This window comes from Aspergillus udagawae (assembly GCF_001078395.1).
Source record: "Aspergillus udagawae IFM 46973 DNA, scaffold_1, whole genome shotgun sequence".
NCBI classification, from domain to species: Eukaryota; Fungi; Ascomycota; class Eurotiomycetes; order Eurotiales; family Aspergillaceae; genus Aspergillus; species Aspergillus udagawae.
The window spans coordinates 2,580,962-2,604,871 of record NW_025091264.1 but is presented as its reverse complement, the minus strand read 5'-3'; the positions used below and the strand labels follow the sequence as shown (position 1 = coordinate 2,604,871).

Below are 23,910 nucleotides of genomic sequence, written 5' to 3'. Positions count from 1 at the left end.
GATGGAATCAGTGCCGTATTCCGCGCAGTGATTTGGGTGTTGAATGAATCGAATATAGTGTCTCCAGAAGGCCTGCCTGGTACCGCTCGATCGATGGAGAACTTCTATATTTGGTTCACAGTCGCAAACATTATTCAAGCTTCTCCGACCACGGAATGGTCATATATCTTTTTACATCACGTGACACCCAAAGCATTCTCCCATCAACGGTGTACTTCCGGTGTCGCAAATATAAGTGGATTTCTATGATGATGCATATACACCGTTGTTCTCACCTTTAAATACAGTTATGGCATTTCTCGGTGTCATGTCATGGAAACAGAGTAACTGCGGCGAAGTATTCACAGGACCGAGGCCTGCGAATCTCAACCATCATGACTCGTCCTGTGCAAAGGGGGTTTTCATTGAGCAACAATAAGCAGAATGTCCGGACCCTCTTAGGTTCAGACCTGGCCGGCATAGATCGTAAGTTCGTGAGAAGGTCGAGGTCAGTGTGTCAACTTTGACGCCCCGGTTCAGGCAGCTGTAGTGTACGCGCTCAGAGAGCGGTACGGTCCGAGTATCGGCTTGGAGAAGGATTATAGTTTTTGGCAGTCAGGTGGATTTTCCCAGACATGGTCACGTATGTGTGGGTGGAATTGAAACCGGGAGGCTCCCCGGCTGCCATAGCGGCTGTATGGCTCGTGCGTTGACTGAAGGAGCTTCTACATACTCGTTCGTCTGGGCCACATGTTCAACACCGCTGGCACCTGCCTGCATCGAAGAACTTGTAGTTCTGCCGACGGGACCCTGGTTGGTTACGTTATTAGAAGGCAAATATGGCCCACCAGTCAAATTCCCCTGATTTGGGATAAAGCTTTGATTCAAAGCTCCACAAGCAGTACAGGTGAACTCGATCTTGAAGTTGGTCAAGATCATCTGTGGCGTAGGATGGCCACTACTGCGAGGCTGCTGGGGAGATTGAGACGGTCCCGGTTGTGGTGCAGACAGTACTGTAGGTGCCGATAGTATGTAATCTGACTGCTGCTCATCAGTCGTGCGCAGCCCATCATTGAGCGCAATCTGCTGGTGCGGCTGTGCCCCGGGTGGAAGTTGTACTTGGGACGGACCATGCACAGGTTGCGGACGTTGCGATGGAAGCTGTGGCTGCACAGCATCGCGAGTAAGCTCTGCCGGTTGCGGAGATCCGTCGTCGGTCAGCTCGATGGGTCGCTTTTCCAAGAATCCCGGCTGATGAATACTGTCGGGAATCCATCTTTGCTCGGAGATGGCACTGTAAACTGAGCCATTGGCCGACGGCGTCGCGTGAACCTCGGGGCCTGGCTGATCATCCCGGTCTAAACCGCGATCCTGTGGTTCTTCGTTCTGGTGATGTGGTAGCCTGGGTTGTAATTTGGTGAGCGCTCGGTGCGCTTGCCTTATGGATATGTCATATCCATGATACCGCTTGACCGCATCCACAACATCTTGTCCCTTGATCTTGTGACTCAGGTCAAACAACTTTGGTATCTCGTTCAGTAAGAACCGCACATGCGAAGCTTCGGACCGGGCCGGAGTTGTTCCTGGGGATGCCGCATGGCGTCGACAGCTATGGCTATCTTGAAGGCTCGTAATGTAGGTATCGTTTTTGTTCGCACGGCAGACGACGCGGAAGTAGCAATTGGCGGACGACCGACAGCCTATGACAACGCTTTTCTTGTTGCTCCGAGTCACCCGAAGTTCCCAATGCTGTCTGACTGATATACTGCGCACAACTGACTTGAACTCTTCCAGCGAGACGAATCGTTGGCCCACATGGAGCCCCGAGTACATCTCCGTCATGACAGTGGTCGATCACACCGTACAGCCGGGACAGGAGTGTGGTCGCACGTATCGTATTCCATCAGTGGTTCATCTGGACGTCGTGAAGGCCAAGCGCTTTCTGGAAGGCCATACCAATTGAGCTGGGCATTTTCCCCACACGAAGGCACGCCTCTGTGGCCGATCACTGGAAGCTTGTATGCTTGATCAAGAAAATGATATATGTAGAATTTGGCATTACTGCGATGGATAGTGATCCGGGATAGTACGCGCAAGAAGAGCACTGGTAAGCCGTTGCTTTCGCCCAGAAGTACCTCTGGGGTAGTCTGAAAATTGCCGATAAGGAGACGGGGTGAACCACAACATCGGGCGCATGCCGAAAGATCAAGCTGTGCCGCTTTTAGCTTCTTCGACCACATCGGCCTTTCCTGTAACACCTTCATAGCCACGAGCTGAACACTCTTCGGTTGTGGTTATTTTTGCTGCAACCAATACTGATCCCAGCTCTTCATTACCAGATCTAACAGGATGGCGTCGTACGGCTTGCTTGATCAACCGGAGGAAGGTTTGTGTCACCGTTCCTCAAGCTCATTTCCTTCCACACTAAATTTCGCATCCAGATAACCTACACAAGTTACGCCTTTTGAATGTCGAAGAGAAACCCTTCAAGCGTATATCGAAACGACTCCTTAACCCAAATTCCCTCGTGATTTCCAATGCGACAATCCTTCCTACCCCGCCGCCTGACGAAACAGACGAGACCGCTACAGCGGCAGCAGAAGCTGAGAAACAGAAAAGGCTTGATGAATGGCGCAATTTCCGCGAGGACGTGACTCTAGATTTTGCTTCGTTTGAAGGCAGTATCGCACGCATACAATTTCTCCTTACGAGTAACGAGCGAGAACGCGAGCGGTATGCCGCCGAAAAGCTTCGGATTTTGTCCACAATGCAGGCCGTTCGTGAAAACACGGCAGAGTTACGGGTGCAACTTGAGGAAGCTCAACGACTACTAGCATTACGGAAAAGCTATGATGACCTGGCCGAGAAGATCACAAGCAACAGGCTTCTAAAGCCACGCGAAGATCAGCAGGCGAACCTACAGAAGCTCCAAGCAGAGATTGCGGATCTCGAGAATGAAAGCAAGGAATATGCCAAGACGTGGGCTGAGCGGCGAGAACAGTTTGGCCGCATTGTGGAAGAGGGCATGCAACTTCGGCGTCTCATTCGTGATGAGAAGGAGGAGGTGGAGCGCAGAGAAGGGATGCAAGAAGGCGAAGATGGAGATGAAGGCGACGTTCCTTCGAAAGGCAAATCTAGTGGAGCCAATACACCTCGGCCGGAGTCCGATACTGTAACTCCCTCTCAGCACAGCCAGGACGAAGCGGGTCGATCTTCAGCTGGTTTGCACGCAGAGAGAATGTCTGGGACAACAGGGGCAGCGTCTCCCTTGCGACATGTATCCACCGCTGACCAAGAGGATACCAACATGGACGAAGGAGAAGTGACTGGAGACGAGGGGTCAGACCGGCCTGACGAATTGGAAGAAGGGGAGGCTGAACCGGATGATCGGACTGCTGACAGAATGGACACTACATGAGTCTTAAAACTGAGTGGGATTCATATAGCATGGAGTTAGGCTGGAGGCGTTCACATTTTTGTCAAAATTGTCTTATTATACATCAGATTTGTCCTCGACTGGTCAATTTAGTCCTACCTGATGGAGGCCACACAATCTCAAAACACACTGCATTGCGAGAATTCGTACCCATCGTATCTAGGCGATTTCCCTTTTGGCCGTCTTGGCCTTTGCGATGGCCTCCTTGCCAGCAGTGATCTGCTCTACATTGCTCTCGGGGCCTTTCTTTCCCTCCTCGGCCTGTCGAATGTCAGTAATAGCCAGACTGCCGCAATCGCCTCACGACTCACCAGAAGGCTCTCAAGTTTCGCTACCGCCTCATCGATCTTCTGCTTCAAACTGGGCAAAACCTTCTTGGTTTCTTCAAGTGCAAGGCGCTGCATGACTGTCAGAATTCAGGAGATGTCTTTACTCTAGTGAGACTCACCTCCTGCTTCAGCATGTATTCCCGGTTCTCGTCCTCGCCAGCCTGCTGAGACTCCAGCTTTTGGATTCTTTCCGTCTGTTGCTGGAGCTCACGGTGGTAGGACGCCTCTTCCTTCACCAGACGTTCAACAGAGGATGTAGCAATTTCTAGTTGAGAGCGTGGTGCCATATTGACGATTTGGTCTAGATAACTTGTCAGTAATCTAGCATCCAACCAAAGCTTCCATTGAAATAGGCCGGCAGAGAGGTTTTAGATGATGTCATGCAAGTAACATATTTAAAATCTAATTGCTTCCCGGGTGCTTGACATGTGCAAGAGCTACAGCGAATGGGTCCGTAAACAACGCGCATATAATTATTGAAAGGCTTTGACCCTTTGTCCAGTCCAAGATGCAATGGTGCGCCCGTCGTCAAGTGTCTTGATATATATGGCTCGAAATTCCGCAGAGGGGTGAATTCAAATATCACGAACGGAATCAACATACCTTCTGCCTGATTCTTTGTGCTTGATGAAGATAGCTCTCCCGCAGCTCAAGGAGTAACTAATGATAGGACTTTGTTAAGCTGAAGAAGGTGTTTCAAGGTAATCGTCGTCTTCCCATGCCCCTCCATCGCTATGATGCTATCAAAAAGAGCTAGTTTGCAGTGTTTGAAGGGAAATCACGTGGGACGCTTGTGGTAAATATCCACGAGGGAGCGATATCACCTATCCGATATTATTAGCTGCCTGCAGTGAGAGCCAGGTGACGCTTCATGCATGCAAAGGCATGTTCCTGCAAGATCAAAATGCAATTGCTTCTGGTAGCATTGACGCCTTTGGACTCGTGTCATCAGCCCTTAACCTAACATAACTGCTTAACATAACATATGGCATGCTATAAACACTTAAGAGGAGGCTCAGTCTGGGTCAAGGCGCCGGAACCTGCAGGCTGTATCTTTGCCAATAGGCACATTCAGATGAGGCTGCTCTGTGGCCTTTCGCACCTGATTTCCGTAATGAAGTCAACATATGGAGCTGAAACTTCGGTCGACTCAAGCGGCTTTTGGACTTGAAGTGCCCCATAGTTAAAGCCTGGCAAGGCTGACTGGGAGAGCTGTTAGAGCTCAGAAGACCCTTCATTGGCATATAAGCCTGCATTCTTCGCCAAATACCATATCGTAGATGCTTTCTCGATATCGAGTGGTTGCTGATTATATCAGTATTGTTCGCAAGTTAAACTTTGCTTGTCGCCCATATCTCCCCTACTTTCTATATCTCCCTGATATTCTTGACTCTCCCAAGATGCGGTGTGTTGTAATGACAATTCCCACTCGTAGCATAAATGCTCAGAGCGAGCTTGAACCATTTGGACTGAAAATGTACGTTTGGCATATTGAGTTCTTGTTAGACGCTGGCTTATGTATTTTATAGTTATAAGCCGACGTGAAGGAGCTACAGAATACGCCAGGCAGCGAGTACTTCGCTTTCCTAAGCCGTAAAAGCTCACGAAGGAGCCCTCAATCAGGCCAAGATTGATGTGGCTGAGGCACGAATGAGAGGAGAAATTGGTAAGGCCGAAAAGAAAGGACGAACAGAACAGGAGATCTCGAGGATCGATGCCGACACTGCAGTCTTGGAGACAAAGCGAAAGGCCGAAAAGGCCAAGGTAGACTCTGAGCTCATGAACCGTCAGACTGAGCTAGATAACAGCGTTCGGCTTGCCAAAATTGCAGCCCAACGTCAAGCAGAAGTGAGGGACGCAGAGCTGCAAACAGGTTGAGTCCAAGCGTGCAGAAACAGAGCTCGAACGCCTACGAGACGTGAAAGCCACGAAGAGCAAGGTTGCACAAAAATCTGCTCAAGAAAATGCAGACGCTTCCTTCTATACGGAACAGAAAGCCGCAGATGTACAGCTTTACAGGCAAAAGATGGAAGCCGATGCGACCTGTACGTCTTTTGGAGTTACGTTTCCCTGCCTTTTTCATTTGCACTGATGATGTCAGATTATCGCCAGAGCAAAGAGGCAGACGCCGCTTTTTATCAGCAGAAGCGCGAGGCAGAAGGAATTCTAGAGATAGCCAAAGCATATGGCGCGCTCGTCGATGTTCTCGGTGGCCCTCAGGCTTTCCTGCAGTATAGGATGCTGGAGGCCGTCTCTTACGAAGTTGGCTCAGACAAATGGTCTTGCTATTCAAGGACTTTATCCCAGGATCACTACATGGAACACTGGTGAGTAATACCGCTTCGTCCTCCGCGATAATGGCATTGTAACATCCTTCCAGGGAATGGGTCCAGTTCCAGTGACACGATGGGCCCGATCAGTGACATTATGCAGAGTCTTCCGCCTCTTTTCAGCACAATCCATGAACATACTGGCATTCCACCGCCGACTTGGTTGGCTTAGATGCCTTCTGGTCAGAAAAGTCAGTGATGAGCATACTAGAAACCTGGTGAGCTTGGGGCTGTTCGGGAGTTGCTTTGTGGAAGGTCACACCGCTGCCATTGCTTTGTTCTCAACAATTTTGTCCTTTCTTACAGCGCCGTGCATTCGCAGCCTTTAAATAGATATGGATTCATCTTGAGTAGGCAACTCTTGTCCACCTTGCTTCAAAGTATCTTGTGATATAATGGGCAGTAGCCGTCATGCGGCAGTTCCACAAATATATCCACAGCTCCACCATCACATTAAGAATCCCAAGTCATTGGAAGGACCATCGCTCAATGTTCATCAACCTGTTACTGTCCAGTAGGCAAACTAGCTCTCAATCAATAATAGCCAATTGATGATTTTCAGCAGATCCTCGGATGTCTTCATTATCTTTGGTGAATCAATATCGGACCAATAAGATCATGTGACAGGCATCATCCGCCTTCGGCCATTGTCATCGACAGTTGTACATCCTCATCTCATTTTCAGCCCGAGTACATAAATACTATGGGGATGATTGACTGTTGGCGGTTGGTATATATGCTTTGGCGTCCTTTTATCTTTACCTCGTCCGATACTTCCGGATCTTCAATTTTCTCTACCTCCTTCATGCCATCATCTTTGTTCTTATCTACCCTTCCATCACATCCAGGATAATGCCGCCGCCATCGCTTTTACAGCTTTGCACCTCGACTGCCATTAGGAACGTCAAATGTCAGTTTTAAGTGCAACTGCTCCCGTGCTGGAACATTTTCTAACAGTATTCCTAGATTTGAACGATATTGGCAATGTCCCCTATTCGCTTGCTCGTCCGTTTCTTCTTAAAATAGAGAGCCCCGAGAAACTCGTGAGTGGTAGCTCCTGTTTACATACTGTTGGGTCGATTTGCTGACGCTCAACCGCTTGCGCAATGTTAGAGATCTCTAGAATTGCTTTCACCGCATATCATGGAAGACGATGCCGAACTGTGGCTTGATTTCATTAAAAGGGATATACCAAGATGGGACGAGTACGATTTGCCCGAACAGCCCGATTGCTGGTACGATATATACTGCGATCTCCAGCAACGTGTCCAAAAAGCAGTGGAGGAGGACGCAGAGAAGCTCAAGATGGCTCTCGATGGCATCAACTCTGAGCGTGCCAAACATAGCGCTAAGTTCGTCACTGACCGACGGATTATTCCGCTGCCTCGAGAAAGGCCAACAGCGAAGCAACGGTATGCTTCGTTCGACAGGAAGATGGGAGGTCTTACGCCAAGATTCGCTTCTTCAAGGGGCGGGCAAGGTTCGTCTGATCCCCTGGGCGCACCTGTCTGGTCGTATGAACGACCACAGCTTCCTCGGCCGGAGAAGAAGAAGAGCAATATCTTTAACCTGCCGAAGAGAAACCCTGTCCTGGCAGTACCAAACAAGCAACTAAACAACAGAGCCAGTCAGGTTAAACAGGCGCCTCTTTCTCTGATTGAGGAGCACCGACGACCGCCTGATCCGGTTGTTCCTCGGCGCAACGGCCCTCCAACTTTAGTAGCACCCGGGCGATCCAAGCTGCAGAGTACCCGGTCCCCTGGAGGGTCTGGCAATTTGGTTGTTAGCGCGTCATTGCGCGAAAGAGAAGCGAGGCTCCGAGCGTTGACTTCGGGGAAGCAGACGGGCTCATCGACCCCGAAGTCTTCTGAAGACTCGCCGGCCCGGGCTCCGGCTCCGGCGCCATACCGAGCATTAGGAACGGCCGTAAGCAAAAGCTTGCAGTATCCTCCGTCCTCATCCTCGACTCAAGAATCGTCTGATTCTCCTTCGGCGGGCCGATTACAGGGTACGAATGAGACGGCCACTTCTGAGAGCGCCAAATCGGCTCCGCTGGAGCCGATTCCGGACTCCGACATCTCAGGGGTTCCTCCCGCTCAGCCGCCGCGCGCAGTCATGCGGAAGAGACCGGCACCGAGTCTGTTCATCCAGCCAAGGAAGAAAAAGGTCAATTAACGACCAGCTGTGTGTTCATGGTTGAGGGATGACTTTTTTTATGGACTATACATAGCTTCGAATTTCTGGATACTTTCATCTCACTGTTGACATTCATCGGCGCTGATCGTTTCTATTCGTTGGCAATATGGTCGGCTCCTTTATTTCTGTCACGGATCATTTTTTGGGTCATCGCGGGATTAGCCATTATATCCGTATGGAGTTTGGATGGGACATGACGGAATTGGTGCAAATATGGTACAGCGTGGACAGTTTTCCCATAGCGTGATGATGCATGATACAATGTAGTTAAAGCTTAGAAATAGTCCATCTTTCAGAGCGAGTGAACAAGGGATGGCCACTCTTCTCTCCCTCTTGATGTGTACATTCTTCAATGGTGTCATTAATGCGTTCACATGGTCAGTAGAAAGACGTCTAGGCTTAAAGAGAAAGAAATCATGCAGCGCCTGGTGTGCAAGGGCCGTGCGCGACAGTCGAGGATCAAGTGCTCTTCCACTTCGTTCGTCACAGCTAATTCTCAGTCGCTTCCTCCTGCCCAACACGACTCGGGTATAGTATGGGCGAAACTTCGTATGCCATCCTGGTGGCCTTCTCCGCTATAAGATCGAAAGTATCCCACGGCGCCAGCTCATAATCTATTCGCGTAATCGTTATGGCGTCAACCGTGTTGAAGGAATCCATTAAGCGTCGCAACCACCGCGCAGAGCAAGGACAAGATGCAGCGTCGCGCCACCTTCTAGGTTATATTCCGCAGCGGTCTTGTCATCGGCCCTTCAGATGCGTACTTCGTCAGCGTATTGCACCAGCAACATAGATAGTAACATGACATACATTTGCTTTCCGCCGAAAATTAGTCGTTGTTGAACGGGGGGGATACCCTCCTTCTCTTCGACGCGCTCCTTTATCCGGGACACCTGGTACAACACTCAGTATATGATTCACAAAATCCTTCGGTATGCTGTTTGCAGGTCTTCTTTTGTTCCGTCCATGGCGCGATGATGCTGTCGGGAACGCAGAATCATACGATGGCAGGGACGACAGCAAAAGGGAAGCGTAATATGCAATAAACCAGTATGTACCTTGTAATCAGACTCGATGTCCAGTTCGATTTCCTTGCCGGTAAGGGTACGGACTCTAAAGTACATCATCGGTAAGCCCCAAGTCTCCAGTGCCAGACACGATTGATCAGCCCGTCGCTTGCAGTGATTTACTCACTTGATCAACATTTTCAGGTTTAGTCGGTGAAATGCAGCTGAAGGACTTGAATATAAAAGCAAGAAGTAGCTGCTAACGCGCTAAAAAGTAGACAGTATATTGAGGCGAGCAGGAGTGAGATGATGGTGGTTGATCGGAGATGATGGTGACGGAAGGCTTCGCCGTAGCGGGGTTATCGGTGGGGCAATAGAGAAGGGGACTTTTGATGTAGAGGTAGCCTAACAGGACATCCCTTTGTAGCTGGATAATCTGTTTCAAGGACAGCTTTTTGGCATAGGATTTATGTCAATGTACGATATTCTCCATGTATTTTCGTGTTAGCTACACGGGCAGGGTTGGGGTTGTCTGGTCTCTACTACGTGTGACTGCAAAAGTAGCCCGTTGTGAACTTGATACTGTGCATGCACTAGTAGGTATATATTTGCTATTTTTGGCTGGCAGGAACCAATACTTAGATCTACTCGAATTTCGACCATTGACACCAACATTACCAAGACACTTTCTCCAATATGGCACAAGACCCAAGCAAAAACCCCTTTGACGAATTGATCTCCAAGTGTCAAGGCGATCCGGTAAATGCCCATAGCCTCATCTGGAACAATACGTAGTTGTTGACTCAAATAGGCTAAGATTCAAGCTCAGTATGAAGCACACAGGTCTACAAGGAACGCAAAGTCCAAGGCCCATCTCCTCAGCCCGGACTTCGCAGGATGGCAGGTTGACGAAATCCTAAAGATGCTACATGTACAAAAGACTCTACCTAGCAATGAGAGCCAGACACCTTTCATTGATCACAGAAACAATCTCAACTTTTACGCACGACCACCACAGCATATAAAGGACTTGATTGCTGAGATTCAGAAAGAAATTCAGAGTGCTGTACCAAGTGAGATATCCACCAGCTTCTGTCTAAGCCATGACTGACCGTTGATAGACATATGGCTTACACCACCAGACTTTCTACATACGACGGTCCTTGAGATAGCCAGTTCCCGGTCTTCTTTGGAGGTTGACACTCTCGTGTCTCATCTAGAGCAGAGTGGTGTGATTCCGGATTTGGTAAACTATACCTTCAACCACCGGGCTCGGTTGGTCAAGCCTATTGTCAGCTTCGACGCTGCAGCCATGGCCCTTAGCTTTGTTCCTGCAGCTGGAGAGCAATCAGGATGGAGTCGCTCTGCCGACGATGATCAATATACGTATCACCATCTGCGACGAGATTTGTATGCTGGGGTCGAAGCTACGGGAGTACAGCTGAGACCTAGATACCTAGTACCCTCGGCGCATATCACGATTGCGAGGTTCATCACACATGATGGATTTCAGCTTGAGAGATTGGGCGCGGATGGAGAACCGGTGTTCGATTGTGAGCGCGTTGCGGCCTTGGTAGACAAGATCGAACGGATCAACCAGAAAATTCAAGCAAAGTACTGGCCTGGAAAGAATCGGACCGTATCCTCTGAGGCAGTGTGGGTCGTGGGAGAAGAAAGGGGATTAGAACTCTGCAAGGGTCCATGTTGGTACGGAGAAGGAGAGAAAGTGCTTGTCGGGAAAGCATTTGCGCATGAGGCTGAAGACAAGACGTCTTAGAAAACAGAGCTGCTCAGCTTAATCACAAAGAATCCAACAGTTGATAAGGGCGATCCGAAAAGATTAATGATTAATGATGGTAGTGACAGAGATGATGCCTGGGGCAGCCAGCGGCCTTGGCGGGCATACCCGATGCGGTTAGTGTCCACCCGAAATAGGGCCCTAAGCGAACGAAATCCCACAACCCACGTACAGTCCGACTTGCTCCTCTCCGACAAGAGACTATCCAACGACCAACAATCTCGCGATCCGGCAACTCAGTCAAAATGGTAAGACTTATTTGCGTTTTCTTGCTCACCTGCTGTTTCCATCCTGGAGATTCGGAGGATTTCTGTCGAAAACTCGGTACTTGGTGATGCAACGAGATGTTCGTTCGGGGTTGAGGACGAAGAAGTTGCGGACAACGGAAAAATTGATGAAAATGCTATCGATCGCAAACCACGATAATTTTTGCTCGGATATGAGACATTGAACTATTCTCATTCGTCAGAGTTCAGGATAATATGGGATATTCCTCGAAGCGATCAGGACGCAACGAACGCCCGGACAACGAAAGACTCGGCGCACCAAACACGAATATGACGACGAATATTCTCTCACCAGAAGAACTTGTGATCTAGTTTCTGCGAGAAAGCTGAATGTCTTCCTACGATAACCGGTACCGAGTTTGATTGGATTCTCCGATGAACGGGACATGGAAACGCGCAGCACCAAGAAGTTGTTGGATTGTAGCGGACAGTTGCTGATAGCTCTTGCGTTCCAGGTCAACGTTCCCAAAACCCGCCGGACGTACTGCAAGTCCAAGGAGTGCCACAAGCACACCCAGCACAAGGTCACCCAGTACAAGGCTGGCAAGGTGAATACAACCCACACGCCATGGTAGACGAATTGGCACAGGCACTGATGATGGATCTATTAGGCCTCCCTGTTCGCCCAGGGTAAGCGTCGTTACGACCGGAAGCAGAGCGGTTACGGTGGTCAGACCAAGCCTGTCTTCCACAAGAAGGCCAAGACCACCAAGAAGGTCGTCCTGCGTCTTGAGTGCACTGCCTGCAAGGCCAAGAAGCAGCTCGCTCTGAAGCGTTGCAAGCACTTCGAGTTGGGGTACGTTGAGTCTGCGACTGTGGCGATATCTGATCCATATATACTAACGTGGGCTTTTCGCTGTGTAGTGGTGACAAGAAGACCAAGGGTGCTGCTCTTGTTTTCTAAATTTGCGATTTCCTTGTTCGGCTCTGGGTTTCGTGCATTGCAGACCGGTCTACTACTCCGGCGGAGGGCATATGACATTGGCAATGGAAAAAATGAAATAGGAATTCATATTCACAAAATGACAATATGACTCCTAGATTATGAGTCTCTTCACGAAATTCTCTTGTGTTACATGTAGACCATTGCGATAGCTTCTCAACCCTTCCAAGGTATTTGACAATGCGCGCTGCCAATGACAGCCTTCTCTTTGTCAAGTCCCGAAGCAACGGCCTTTTGAGGACCTCTGACAAGAACATATATCAGGCAGAACGAGCATACAGCCTCTCATGGGACTCATACCTGAATAGTCGTCTAAGGGCCACAGAATTGGAGAAGGAAATCATGTCAGTTTCCATCGAATATATCTTGGCTCCAGCGAGTGTGGCTGCACCACCCGAACGCTACTTGCGTCGAGTATTATCTTCGTTCTACGCATCTTCTCATTATCATCCAAAATACAGCGTCCTTTTGCCAGGGAGTAGACGGAAGTACTATTAAGAAAATGAGTAGTTCTCAATCAACCTGATCACCGACGGACTTTGTCCGACAATATCAACAACTCACGGTTTCCTCGTATTCAAGTTCGGGCATTGGTATCGTGAAGTTATCCAAAAGAAGACAAGAAGTCAATCTTCTCTGCTATCAAGTAGGACCTGTTATTATCCCACCTTCATCACGTCCCTGCTGCCCCTTACGCTTTGATCTTTGCTGATCATTGTATTTGACAGATACTAGGGGTAATATCTCTAGCTAAATTTCAGCAGCATGATTCATTTGCTTTGCGAGTGACGTCTTGTATCGCTAGCCCAGCCGTTGCACCACATCCATTGGTCTCCGCGATGCGGAGTAACCACCGATCAAATGAACCCCCACGAATGACTCGGATATCCCCACGTTATCCATTCTGGCTGAACTTTGCTGAATAAAGGGAATCTGAAGCTAGACGCACGAAGCTCGGTATTATCTACCCCAGATAGAGTGACCCCATGGGGCCTGCTCCTCGGCCATCCTCCGAGTGGGACTGATTGTTACACGCCCTCGGCTTGCTGTCGCACAGTATACAGCCGCCAATCTATTGCCTTTTTTGCTACTGATGGAGGTTGACATATAAATGGCAGTGGAATCTTGGGATCTGGGCCTGTCCGGCAGATTGTCGTCTTGCATCTTGCACCTAGGAACATTCTTGCGGACTTTGTAAGCTCGGATTGTGCAAGATGACGGAGTGGTATACCCTGAGTATTGCGCTTTTTGCGGCCATTGGGACATTTCTTTTTGTATGTTTCTGATGGATATGGCATGTTAGCTGTGCTAATCGCAGAGCAGGGCTTTGATACAGGAATTGCCACAACAAGTAAGCAGGGGATTGCGCTACTCGATTCGATATCTTGCAAGGGGCTAATTTCATAATTCTGTCAGCTATTGCCCATGGAAGCTGGATCAAATATATGGGCCACCCGTCGGCCGGCCTCACCGGAGCGGTATGTGTAGATTCTCCGCAATATTCAGGATTCGATCTGACATGGCCAGGTCGTCGCCGTTTATATCGCTGGCGAGGCAGTCGGCGCCCTCACACAGACCGCGATCGGCGATAGACTGGGTCGACTTCGGTTCATGGCCCTGATGTGTGTGGTCGTGACGATAGGAACGACTATCCAGACAGCGTCAGTCAACATTGGGATGTTCCTCGCCGGTCGTGCCCTTGCCGGATATGCTGTTGGGTAAGAAGCCCTTCCTCTGACCCTGCATAGATTTTCCTCGACTCACTTAGTTGCAGAGGAATGGTAGCTACTGTGCCCATCTATCTCAGTGAAATCTCGGACCCGCGCCATCGAGGCCTCATAGGAGGTATCTCAGGTTGCGGAATCTCCTTCGGAACCATGGCATCGAACTGGGTCGGTTTCGCCTGTAGCTTTGCGCCCTATGGACCCGTGCAATGGCGACTGCCGCTGGGTATCCAGATCCCCTGGGGCGTGATCATGTTCGTTGGGCTGGTTACCTTCATGCCCAACTCGCCGCGGCATCTGATCCGCAACGGCAAGATCGAGCAGGCGCGCAGCGAGTTCGTGCGGATCCGGAGGGATCTGCACTCGGATGATGTGCATCGGGAGTTTGAGCTCATGCTTGCGCAGATCAACTACGAGAAGGAGCGGGAGATTACTTCCTACCGGGAGATCTTTCGGCTGTTCCGGCACCGTGTGCTCGTGTAAGTGCTACTGGCCAAATGGAGATGCTCCAGCTGACGGGGTGTAGTTCAATTGCCGTGCAGACGATGACTAGTCTGACTGGAGTGAATGTTATCCAGGTATGTCATGTCATGATTATGTCCCCCAATTGATCTACTATTTGAGACTCGACTAACATGGGCACACCCTAGTACTATCAAAGTAGGAGACCCTACCTGGTCTGACTTCCTAAACTGGAGCTAACCACAACGAAGCCATCCTCTACAAATCCCTCGGCATCGATTCACACACCATCCTGGCCCTAGCCGCCGTCTACGGCACAATCGCCTTCCTCACAAACTGCCTCACAACCAAATACCTCACTGACCAGTGGGGACGCCGAAAGTAACCACCTCTGCCATCCAAGTATCTCCATGATCCAAACTAATCCACATCTGCGTCGCAGAATGATCCTTACCGGCCTAGGCGGCATAATCCTCATCGAGATCTACGCCGCAGTCATGCAGCGCGAATTCCAAAACACAACCAACCGCGTCGGAAAAGGCTTCGCCATCCTGGGTATCTATCTGTTCGTCGTGATTTATTGTACGTCCTTCCTCTCCTCTACCTAAACCCCGAGTGCATCCATCCCATCCCGGTTATCAGTGTGGAACGAAGAAAAAGAACCGTACTAAGGAATACCAGACGGCATGCTAAACAGCACAACCTGGCTCTACGGCGCCGAGGTCCTCCCCATCGCGCTGCGAAGTAAAGTAATGGGGCTAGCGGCCGCGTCGCATTTCATCGTCAATGTTGCTGGTATGTTCCCTCGACTCTCTGGGTAAAGTGCAACGAGCCTAAGATATCCGAATGTACAGTCACCGAAGCAGGGCCCAGTGCCTTTGCGAACATCCACGAAAACTACTACTATGTCTTCGTGACATGTACGGCGTTCTTTTTCGTGGTGGCTTATTTCTATTTCCCGTAGGTTGATGGATCTGTTACTGGTTGATGTTTACTGATATACTGCTAGTGAGACAAAGCAGAAGACTCTCGAGGAGATTGCCGCGTCTTTTGGTGATCACGTTATTCTACCTGAGGATCGGGGTGATGAACAAGCCGAGGAGGAGGAGGACGACGACGATGTGAAGAAGGCCAAGTCGAATTCTCAGCAAATTGAGGTGGCTGTTGCTGGAAGAGATGCTTCGGTTTAATATTGATGTGCATGATAATTAGGATTAATGGTCTGTCATGAGGGATATACGTGTCTGCGAAGCAGAGCACAATTATTGTCAGAGTGCTTGCCGCACGCTGTTCGAGTGTTCCTTGGTCGGATTGATAGAGTCTCACCAGTGTATGTGTACAATGGTTCCGTCAACGGCTGGGAGACCTTCTCTTTTCCCAAAACGTACTTCCATATCTGGGGAACACACGGAGCAGATATTCACACACAGATCTAGATGATTTTGTCGTTTTCATAGATATCCTTACTGTACTGATACTCCGCCCTCTTACATCCAGCCAGAGTACAACCAAATAGCTCTATCGGTCTCGCGTTACAACCCACGCCGTTCTAGATCCCGCCCGACCCGCTGCTGACCGCGCATCTGGCGAGAGTGTGTTACTCTGTAAAACATTCATGGCTCTACTGCATGTTGGGACATATTGAGGGCTCCTGCATTGGTGTGACACTCCACGGAAGTGCATCGGGCTGAATCTAAGTAGGCTGAGGAAGTGAAGGGATTGGGAGGTACGGACAGAAGATAAATTTAGAGCAGCACAGTGATTCCGGCCATGCTTCCCCGCATCGAAGACAGCTCTTTGTGGGAACGACCTCTGCAGCTACAAACAACAAAATAATGTGATCATTATCCAATGCCGCTGCAATGGGCGGCATAGAGGGAGAAGCTGCTGTTTGAGGCATGAAATGCGGACGGGGACTTCTTGAGGTACGCGCCATTGCCCACATTCCGGCGGACGTGTTACTGCAACAGGGCTATATCCTTCCTCGGCCGGATCAACGGCATAGCAAATCACCTCGATGAGTTGGGGCATGCCAAAGAATAGCGAGGAGCAACGACGGGAGAGGTCTACAACGAATCCGGAATAGATCTGGCGCTGGGCCAACAAAGCGGCTCTGTTTGTTTCATTCGTTGCGTCAGCAGAAACGCCAAGCTAGCCATATCTTTTTTCGACAGCGATTGCGGATGAAAATTTTGTTGCGAAGACAACCGAGATAAAGGTCTTATCACAATGGCTGTTGCTGTATCCAGGATGTCCTCCTTCCGGATATGCGGACACTCCCGGTGTGCGCGAGATTCAAATTGAAAGGTAAACAGCAAGTCTTCAACCAAAAGGAGCGTGTTGCATGTATTCCATCTCCTAACCTATTGCGCCACGAGATATGGTTCGGGCAATGTGCAAATATTTTCTCGAGACAACTTGTTCCATCGTAGTGGATCCGAGAAGCCTGTGGCAACACGTAGTTCGGCTTCCCGAACCTCATCCATCAGATATCGTGCAGCATCACCACATCAACGATTTTTAGGTGGGTGGTCTTTCGAGTTCGGTCTCGTTTCAGGCGTGGTGAGATCATCCCTGATCCGACAGGCATTTGTCTCCTACATACCGAATTGTATGCGCATAGGAGAGCCCAACATTTGACTTTTATGACAAGGTGGTTGACGAAAATTGGTGGTATAATCAAGGATGGGCTTCCCGACAATCCTATAACCTGGACAGACTTCATGGGCACGGCGATTTGTCGGGCTCCTTAGAAAAAGAGAGGCCAGGGCCAGGTATCTTCAGCAGTTTAACTTCGAATTCGCTGGTCCCTATCAAATTTGCTCTGCCCAGCTCTGAAAGGAATAGGTGACTATTGGACATCTGGGTTAAGGTCAAGAGCCCATATTCATATTTTGCATCCAGTAGAGCGGCAGAGCGGCAGTTATCCAAGCAAATGAGATAGGGAGTCATAATGCAAACTAAACAACGGTTAAACATAGTGCTCTCCAGCACTTTCAGGCCAAACTGCCTCCTAACGTTGACGAAACTCCTGCTCAGCGTTTTTCTGCTCCTCTGTTTGTGTATGCAGTGGAATCCTGCTCCATTCACTAGATTGACCCTGGAGCTCATCCACTATTTATAAGAAATTCATTCACCTGTATTTAAAAAGCTCTCTGTTAAAATTACTCTCCCAGCCTACATCATGATAGAGCTTCTGTAGCGCCCTCCATTCATTAATATTACAGCATAAGCCATCCTGGCCATCCCATTACTCCCCGCATTGCTGAACAGCAGCCTGGGGATCATTTAGAAGGCAGATTCCACCAGGCTAAATATTCTAGAATAAAATAGGATTTTCCTTGATTTTACATATTTGAACTTCCGCATCATCATCTAGGTTAAAGAATGGGATGTATTCAAGGATCCAGAATTTCTTAAAGACCTTTAAGAAGAAGTCTTCACATGGTTAATAGGGGCAGTTATATCATTACTATTAGTTTAGGTAGCCCCATTCTATTATAGTCTCTGGTGCAGAGGTCAGCTAAATCTTTAGTTAATAAAGAATGAAGGGTAAGGTGAGAAATAACTTATAGTCATAGATATTATATAGCACATTTATTCCATAAAAGCTAGGGAATGTTAGAGGATAGATAGAGGAAAGACGCCTTATACATCCTTATCTGTATGATCAACCCATCGCAGAGTCTCCAACATATCATAAGCTATAGTTATCTCCGACTGTTTCAGATAATTGACTAGGCTTAGTATGAGGAATTATCTCTATTCCTTTATTATTATATCCCCAGACTACCTCATTTTTTAATGGCCAGTAGTAGTTAGATGAGGTTGATCACTTCAGTTTCAAATCTAAGCCTTTGAAGGTGTCCAACATCAGCGTCCTGAGGTACATACAGGACATCAGTGGGGGATATATAATGGGCTTTGATAAAAAGATTAAAAAGATGTGAGAGTCCACTGATGAGACACTTATGTTTGTTGTGGATGGTGTCCATAATGAGTTTAATAAAGTGGTTATTGCAATGGGAGTCAGAGACAGTGGAGGGATAAAAGTAGGCAGGGAAGATATTACATAGTGGTGGTAAGCTAGTGTATTAAACTTGCTAATAATATACCATCTATTATTATCTTGCAATCTGCCCTCGACCTCAATCTTAAACTAACCACTGCCAGTCAGCAAACATCGCTCCAAGCCTCACTGAACAATTACAAACCTTACAAACAGAGAATGCACTGCTACTTGAGTGGTTTGGACACGCGGAAAATCGCGCAAATGCAAGGGCTTCTCTAGACTTTAGCTCGCAAACAGAGATGCTGATGTCTATAATCCGGGATGCACAGATGGTCATACGTACACACCAGCGACTTCTCATGAATAAGTCGTAGCGCCTAACACTCCTAGAAATGGAGGGTCAGTAACTTCGCGTACCTAATATCATATGGATGAGTCGACTCAGTCTTTTGTGGACTCTTACTGGATGACGCCTGTTACTTGCGAATGCTGCTGGGCCAAAATGTTCTTTAGCTTCGCGTCGATGGGCTGACAAGGACCTAGTCATAAGCTGGCATGATTGTTGAATGTGATCTTTATGACGGCTATGATAATAACCTCCTTACAGGATGTTCCAACCGATATATTGTGCTATAGTATTCGGTATTCCACTTATTTTGATAGGATCATCACTCTCAAAAGCGATAATGGGTACGTCTGAAAGCAGAAGAAATCTGAACAGAGCAGCGAATGAAGAGATGAGGTGGGACAACAGCAGCTTGACTCCTGGGTACTAACACAAAACCCCGACGCCGTGATGTGCGTGCTCTCTCTAGCCATGTGTCTGCACTGTGTTCTATATAACTGCTTTTCCCCAGTAGCCTGTTTGTGTGCAGCCAATGTACAATGCTTAGAGCACGGTTGAAGCGGACATCGGAATCATCTGCAGCTATCTCCTTATAATAGCCGCCCTGTCTAAGGGCGGGATGGTTAGCAGGGATTCAAGTAAGGCCTAATGTGCAGGAACTGCACAGAAGATGGCAATATTAATAGGAGCCTAGTAAGAATCTACATGTCAGTCTCTTACCATCCCCCCCATAGATAAACAGGTAAATAATGAAATAGCTTCAGAGGTACTACATAGAGTCCGTTAGATTAGTCTCAGCGAAAGCCGCCATAAACTGCACGCCCCCATCTCGATTATCACAGCCATAGTAATAGTCGACGCTGACCATACATCCATTCCCAAAATGCTTGGTCCCGCACTTCCCACAGCCCCCAATATTGCGAATGTCCTGGTAAGCCTGCCACATCTCGTCGCCGGTGATCTTACAGTTTTTCCCATTCTGATCCGTGCCTCGGATTTGCACCGAGCATCCGAACCCCGCGTTGTTTGCCCAGCAGTTCCCGGACAGAGCGAGCGCCAATGCATTGGACGTGTAGGTCGTTTGGCCGCGGTTCATCTGGTTGACTGCCTTGTCGCACCACTTGACGTTGGTGGTGCTGCAGAGCGTCTCGCCCTTGCAGTCGTATGGCGACGACCCGGTGCAGAAGGCCCCGGCACTTGGCTTGCCGTCGTCCCATTCGCTCGGGCACGGATGGAAGACATTCGTCAGCGGCCCGTAGCCCTGAGCCTGGACGGAGAAATAGCTAGAGTCTGTGGTGTCGGTGCCGACGGGGAGAGTCCACGTGAAGGTATAGCCATCGCGTTTGACTGGGGCGGCGCCTTTCGAGGACCATGCCCAGGGGTAGTTGGTTTGTCCTTCTGTTAGGTTGGCGCCGCTATACTCGTACAGGACCTCATTCTCGACCATGTAGTGAGTGCATATGAAGTTCCCGGTGTTGTAGTTGATTGGCCAGGCTGGCATTTGGCAGTGCGTGTCCGGGTCTGTAAGATATACGCGCATAAAGGCGTATGGGACAAGGAAATCGGCTTGGATGGTGGTGGAGGTTGCTGATTTGCCGACTTTGACGTTCGTGACGGCCTGGTTGTTGGGCAGGCTCTGAGTAGTAGCAGACACGGAATTTGAATCTCCGGTCTCCTTTCCATCTGTCCCGATAGCCCGTACGGTGAAGGACATGGAGGATCCTGGGCTGATGTTGCCAATTGTCACCCGGGCCATTGTCCCTGGGAGGCGAGCAACTTCGTTCCCATCGCGGTAGACCGCGTACGCGTGTGGGGACTCTCTGTTAGAGATATCCCACTTAAGGCTCACGGAGGAATAGTCAGAGGCGGTTACTGATAATGGGCCCGGCGGAAACGCAGCCTGCCCGTTGGCTGGATATGGGGTGGGATCTGCAACATCCGGTCCGCCACCCTTGATTGTGTCCGTAATGGCTTTCATATAGGCTTCATCGGGTAGGGTGTCGTACGGATTCGGGAGGAGGTCGTTCGTAATGTGGATAAGGCCGGCTCCGCGCTTTAGGGCCAGCGCGGCAACATTTCCCGCGTCCGCCTCTGGTACGCCGTAGATAATATGCCAGAGCTTGCGCGGGTCCTTGGGTGTCCAGCCAGGATTGGGGACGTAGTTGTTCATGTACGTGTCGTAGCTCTGCTCAAACGTCATGAGCGTGTCGGCGCTGCGATATCGTTAGTCTTTCTCTTTCAGGACACGCGGTGGATAGATACACACCTATGCTCAAAGCACTGAGGCATGGTAGCACCGGGATTGAGCACGGTAAAGGCTCCGGGGTGCTTTTGCTTCGTAGCATCGGTAATAAAACGATACAAATCTGCATACAGATTGTCTGGCCCACAGTCGTTCCAGCCCTCGTCGAAGAAGATACCGCCGATCTTGCCGGGATACAACTGGTACCACAAGTCGACGTCGGTTTGGATCTGCGAGACCCAGTCGGCAAGGTCGGTCGAACCAAGCCGGGTCTCGAAGGCCTGCTGGCTTTGACCTAGATACCCTGTTCGCACATAGCCAATGATTCGTTTTCCCGATGTATGGGCCCGGTCGATGACCTTTGCCCAATCCTCATTCACCGTCGTGTCCGGGCCGTTAAGGACGTTGGCGACCAGGACGCTCACCTTGCTTGATGGGTAGGCAATCATGCGGTCCCAAGCGACTGGGTCAGCGAGCGGATTGACATATGATGCTAACGCGATTTGTTCTAAACGCAGCGATATCAGATTAGTCCTTTTTCTTTCCCCCTGACAAATGAGCTGGAACTGCTAGGGCGATACTTACGGCCGTCTCCAGCCCCATTATTATTCCCATAGTTGGGGCACGAGCCGAAGGTGAGCGTCTCCGGGATTTCTGGAAACCCATGATCTTGCTCGTTCTTATTGACCATCTGATAGATGATCAGCGAGGCAATGAGCTCGTGCAGCAATATCTGGGGATGGAAAACACGCCCGTATCTAGTCATCATCAACGTCAATGTCTCTCGCGACAAGCCAAAGTCTTTGTCTTACCCGTCTGGAAGTACATTTGGAATTTGCAGACCAAGAACACTGGCACTGTTGACTAGTTTCACGTTAGAGAAGGCAACAGAAGCAGTGCCAGCGTCGGAGATAAAGGCCTGGTCTGAGAGCTGGGCATCTGGATCCACCAGACGTGTAATCTCCGCGAACTGGTTCATGGTGCCCTCAAAGGTTCCTTCAAATGGTGGATTGTCGCTCCGTTTCCAGGGATTTAGGCCCAACGGGTCCAGCGTATTCAGCTCGTAGAACATGAGACCGGTTCTGTAGATGTTAGTATAAGCTTCATTCATAGTTTGAGATCGAGCACTCACCTTGTGTTGCTTTTAGATGTTGATTCGTCGACACCCTTTTCACAAAAGCGGCCATTGAAAGAGCCTACGTAAGAGTCGTAGTCTACAAACTTGACCTGGGAACCGGCTCTCTTCACTGCAGCCGACTAGAGAGCAATCTAAAGTTTAGTAATAGCTTCAATAGATAAGGAAAGGAATCAAGACGAACAATATGCGCGTTGGCGGCATCCACAAGGTCGTTCATGGTCTTCCGATGAGCGCTCGTCAATTTCTGCACGGGCTGAAACATGTTGTATAATTTCTGGCGGACAATCAGTACTATGGCAAAAGGACATTCGTTTTATGGCTACTCACATATACCCAGGTTGACCAGCTAACACTATCACACGCCGATGATAGATCTTCTGCAAAGAATTTGGCATACCTGTATATAAACTGTCAATAATGCTCAAAAAGACAGAACTGTATGGCACTTACCCAGTGTAGTAAATCATCCCACTGTCAATTGTTAGCATTCAGATGCCAATGAGGGTATTGTTACTGACTCTGGACCTAGCTTTTTCTTTGCCGCCGCGATAACAGAATCCAAGCTTCTGCTGAAGGCATCCCCAGCAATGATGCCTTTTGAGCGAGCCAACTGCCCCTCACAGCCACGACCTATCCTGTCCCAGTCGAAATCCGCCGCCCATTTATAATCTTTATCCGCAAGAGCCGCTGCCTTTGCCACCATCACTTGCTCGGAGTTCACGACGGCCCATTGAAAGATACACTGGTTTAGGATGTTTGAGAGCTCAGCATCATTACCACCTAAGATCTCACTCACGTCAGTTCAGTTCATGGAGAGGGACGTCAGACATATACGTACCGGCTGATAGCAAGATGACTTGCTGGTTCCCACTGATCTGAGGGATCTGTTTGTTGAGGACATCGGCTATGACTGCACCAGAGCAGGAGGCGAACTGAAAAGTGCGTGCTGCTGGGTCGCCCAGCTGTGGATCATTATGAACGAGATAGGGATAGGAGTGATCATAGCGACTGCAAGCCCAATCTTTCAGGTGGGACAAAATACCACATCTATTAGTCCATGCGCCACAGCCTTAGGTCAGGAAAGAGATTGATCTACCGGCATCAGTTTTAATCCGGTCACCAGCGCCTATTCCGGCCGAGTAGGAGTCGCCGATGGCGGCCATTCTCGTGATGAAGGAAAGATCTGATTGATCGAAATCAGCAGTATCTCTCGCCATGAAGCGCTCGTAGTTCATGCTTGCATTTCCTCGCACATCCCAATATACAAGGGGATTCGCAAGGGCGCAACTCCCAAGGGTAGCAATGGCCGCCAGGCCATGCCATAGTTGCCGGTGCATATCGAACAAAGGAGGAGGCGAGTAGGCGAGGAGACGGATGAGAAGGGCAATACAACTCAAGTGTTCACAGACATGAGAGACTTCTTATAACAACGTTCATGGACTGGGAGTAGTTTTGTGGGGAGCGCCCTTCGGGTTCGCCTCCCCCTTCCTATCCAAGAGGACGATACTACCCCTTTCCTAGCTGCTACCCTCGCATCTTGGAAGGTCAGACGAAGTATGAACAGGACCTAGAGATCCACCGTGAGGCACTTTTTGGACAGCAGATTTTGCCTCATGGCTGCCGTGCTTTCCGGTCATAGATTAACTCCTTCCAACCTCTTTCCAAACTGGCATTGGGATGA

At 49.3% G+C, this 23,910-nt stretch overlaps 9 protein-coding genes across 9 annotated transcripts; 6 read left to right on the top strand and 3 right to left on the bottom strand.

Moving 5' to 3' along the window:
- Positions 1-618: 618 nt before the first annotated feature.
- Positions 619-1,821, bottom strand: Aud_000822 (uncharacterized protein; the record flags this gene model as incomplete). The annotated part of the gene is made up of 1 exon (XM_043286326.1): positions 619-1,821. The coding sequence occupies one exon, from the start codon at positions 1,819-1,821 to the stop codon at positions 619-621; it is 1,203 nt and encodes a 400-aa protein (XP_043142261.1).
- Positions 1,822-2,328: 507 nt separating this feature from the next.
- On the top strand, positions 2,329-3,397 carry Aud_000821 (uncharacterized protein; the record flags this gene model as incomplete). The annotated part of the gene is made up of 2 exons (XM_043286325.1): positions 2,329-2,365; positions 2,421-3,397. The coding sequence occupies 2 exons, from the start codon at positions 2,329-2,331 to the stop codon at positions 3,395-3,397; spliced, it is 1,014 nt and encodes a 337-aa protein (XP_043142260.1).
- A 177-nt stretch (positions 3,398-3,574) lies between these two features.
- On the bottom strand, positions 3,575-4,031 carry Aud_000820 (putative tubulin-specific chaperone Rbl2; the record flags this gene model as incomplete). Its single annotated transcript, XM_043286324.1, has 3 exons — positions 3,575-3,676; positions 3,727-3,813; positions 3,864-4,031. The coding sequence occupies 3 exons, from the start codon at positions 4,029-4,031 to the stop codon at positions 3,575-3,577; spliced, it is 357 nt and encodes a 118-aa protein (XP_043142259.1).
- Positions 4,032-5,394: 1,363 nt separating this feature from the next.
- On the top strand, positions 5,395-6,146 carry Aud_000819 (flotillin domain protein; the record flags this gene model as incomplete). The annotated part of the gene is made up of 4 exons (XM_043286323.1): positions 5,395-5,592; positions 5,618-5,789; positions 5,846-6,071; positions 6,125-6,146. 4 exons carry the CDS (start codon positions 5,395-5,397, stop codon positions 6,144-6,146), a joined length of 618 nt encoding a protein of 205 aa, XP_043142258.1.
- Positions 6,147-6,926: 780 nt separating this feature from the next.
- On the top strand, positions 6,927-8,249 carry Aud_000818 (elongin A domain-containing protein; the record flags this gene model as incomplete). The annotated part of the gene is made up of 3 exons (XM_043286322.1): positions 6,927-6,984; positions 7,041-7,117; positions 7,188-8,249. 3 exons carry the CDS (start codon positions 6,927-6,929, stop codon positions 8,247-8,249), a joined length of 1,197 nt encoding a protein of 398 aa, XP_043142257.1.
- A 1,724-nt stretch (positions 8,250-9,973) lies between these two features.
- On the top strand, positions 9,974-11,054 carry Aud_000817 (uncharacterized protein; the record flags this gene model as incomplete). Its single annotated transcript, XM_043286321.1, has 3 exons — positions 9,974-10,036; positions 10,089-10,350; positions 10,399-11,054. 3 exons carry the CDS (start codon positions 9,974-9,976, stop codon positions 11,052-11,054), a joined length of 981 nt encoding a protein of 326 aa, XP_043142256.1.
- A 694-nt stretch (positions 11,055-11,748) lies between these two features.
- On the top strand, positions 11,749-12,266 carry Aud_000816 (60S ribosomal protein eL42; the record flags this gene model as incomplete). The annotated part of the gene is made up of 3 exons (XM_043286320.1): positions 11,749-11,910; positions 11,974-12,158; positions 12,227-12,266. 3 exons carry the CDS (start codon positions 11,749-11,751, stop codon positions 12,264-12,266), a joined length of 387 nt encoding a protein of 128 aa, XP_043142255.1.
- Positions 12,267-13,519: 1,253 nt separating this feature from the next.
- hxt8 (putative MFS monosaccharide transporter (Hxt8)) lies at positions 13,520-15,681 on the top strand (the record flags this gene model as incomplete). The annotated part of the gene is made up of 12 exons (XM_043286319.1): positions 13,520-13,579; positions 13,629-13,656; positions 13,722-13,783; positions 13,833-14,023; positions 14,080-14,508; positions 14,556-14,607; positions 14,680-14,689; positions 14,743-14,872; positions 14,934-15,073; positions 15,173-15,286; positions 15,346-15,451; positions 15,501-15,681. 12 exons carry the CDS (start codon positions 13,520-13,522, stop codon positions 15,679-15,681), a joined length of 1,503 nt encoding a protein of 500 aa, XP_043142254.1.
- A 3,937-nt stretch (positions 15,682-19,618) lies between these two features.
- On the bottom strand, positions 19,619-23,566 carry Aud_000814 (uncharacterized protein; the record flags this gene model as incomplete). The annotated part of the gene is made up of 10 exons (XM_043286318.1): positions 19,619-21,062; positions 21,116-21,599; positions 21,677-21,849; positions 21,904-22,173; positions 22,224-22,348; positions 22,411-22,503; positions 22,557-22,626; positions 22,748-23,009; positions 23,068-23,250; positions 23,326-23,566. 10 exons carry the CDS (start codon positions 23,564-23,566, stop codon positions 19,619-19,621), a joined length of 3,345 nt encoding a protein of 1,114 aa, XP_043142253.1.
- Positions 23,567-23,910: the final 344 nt, after the last annotated feature.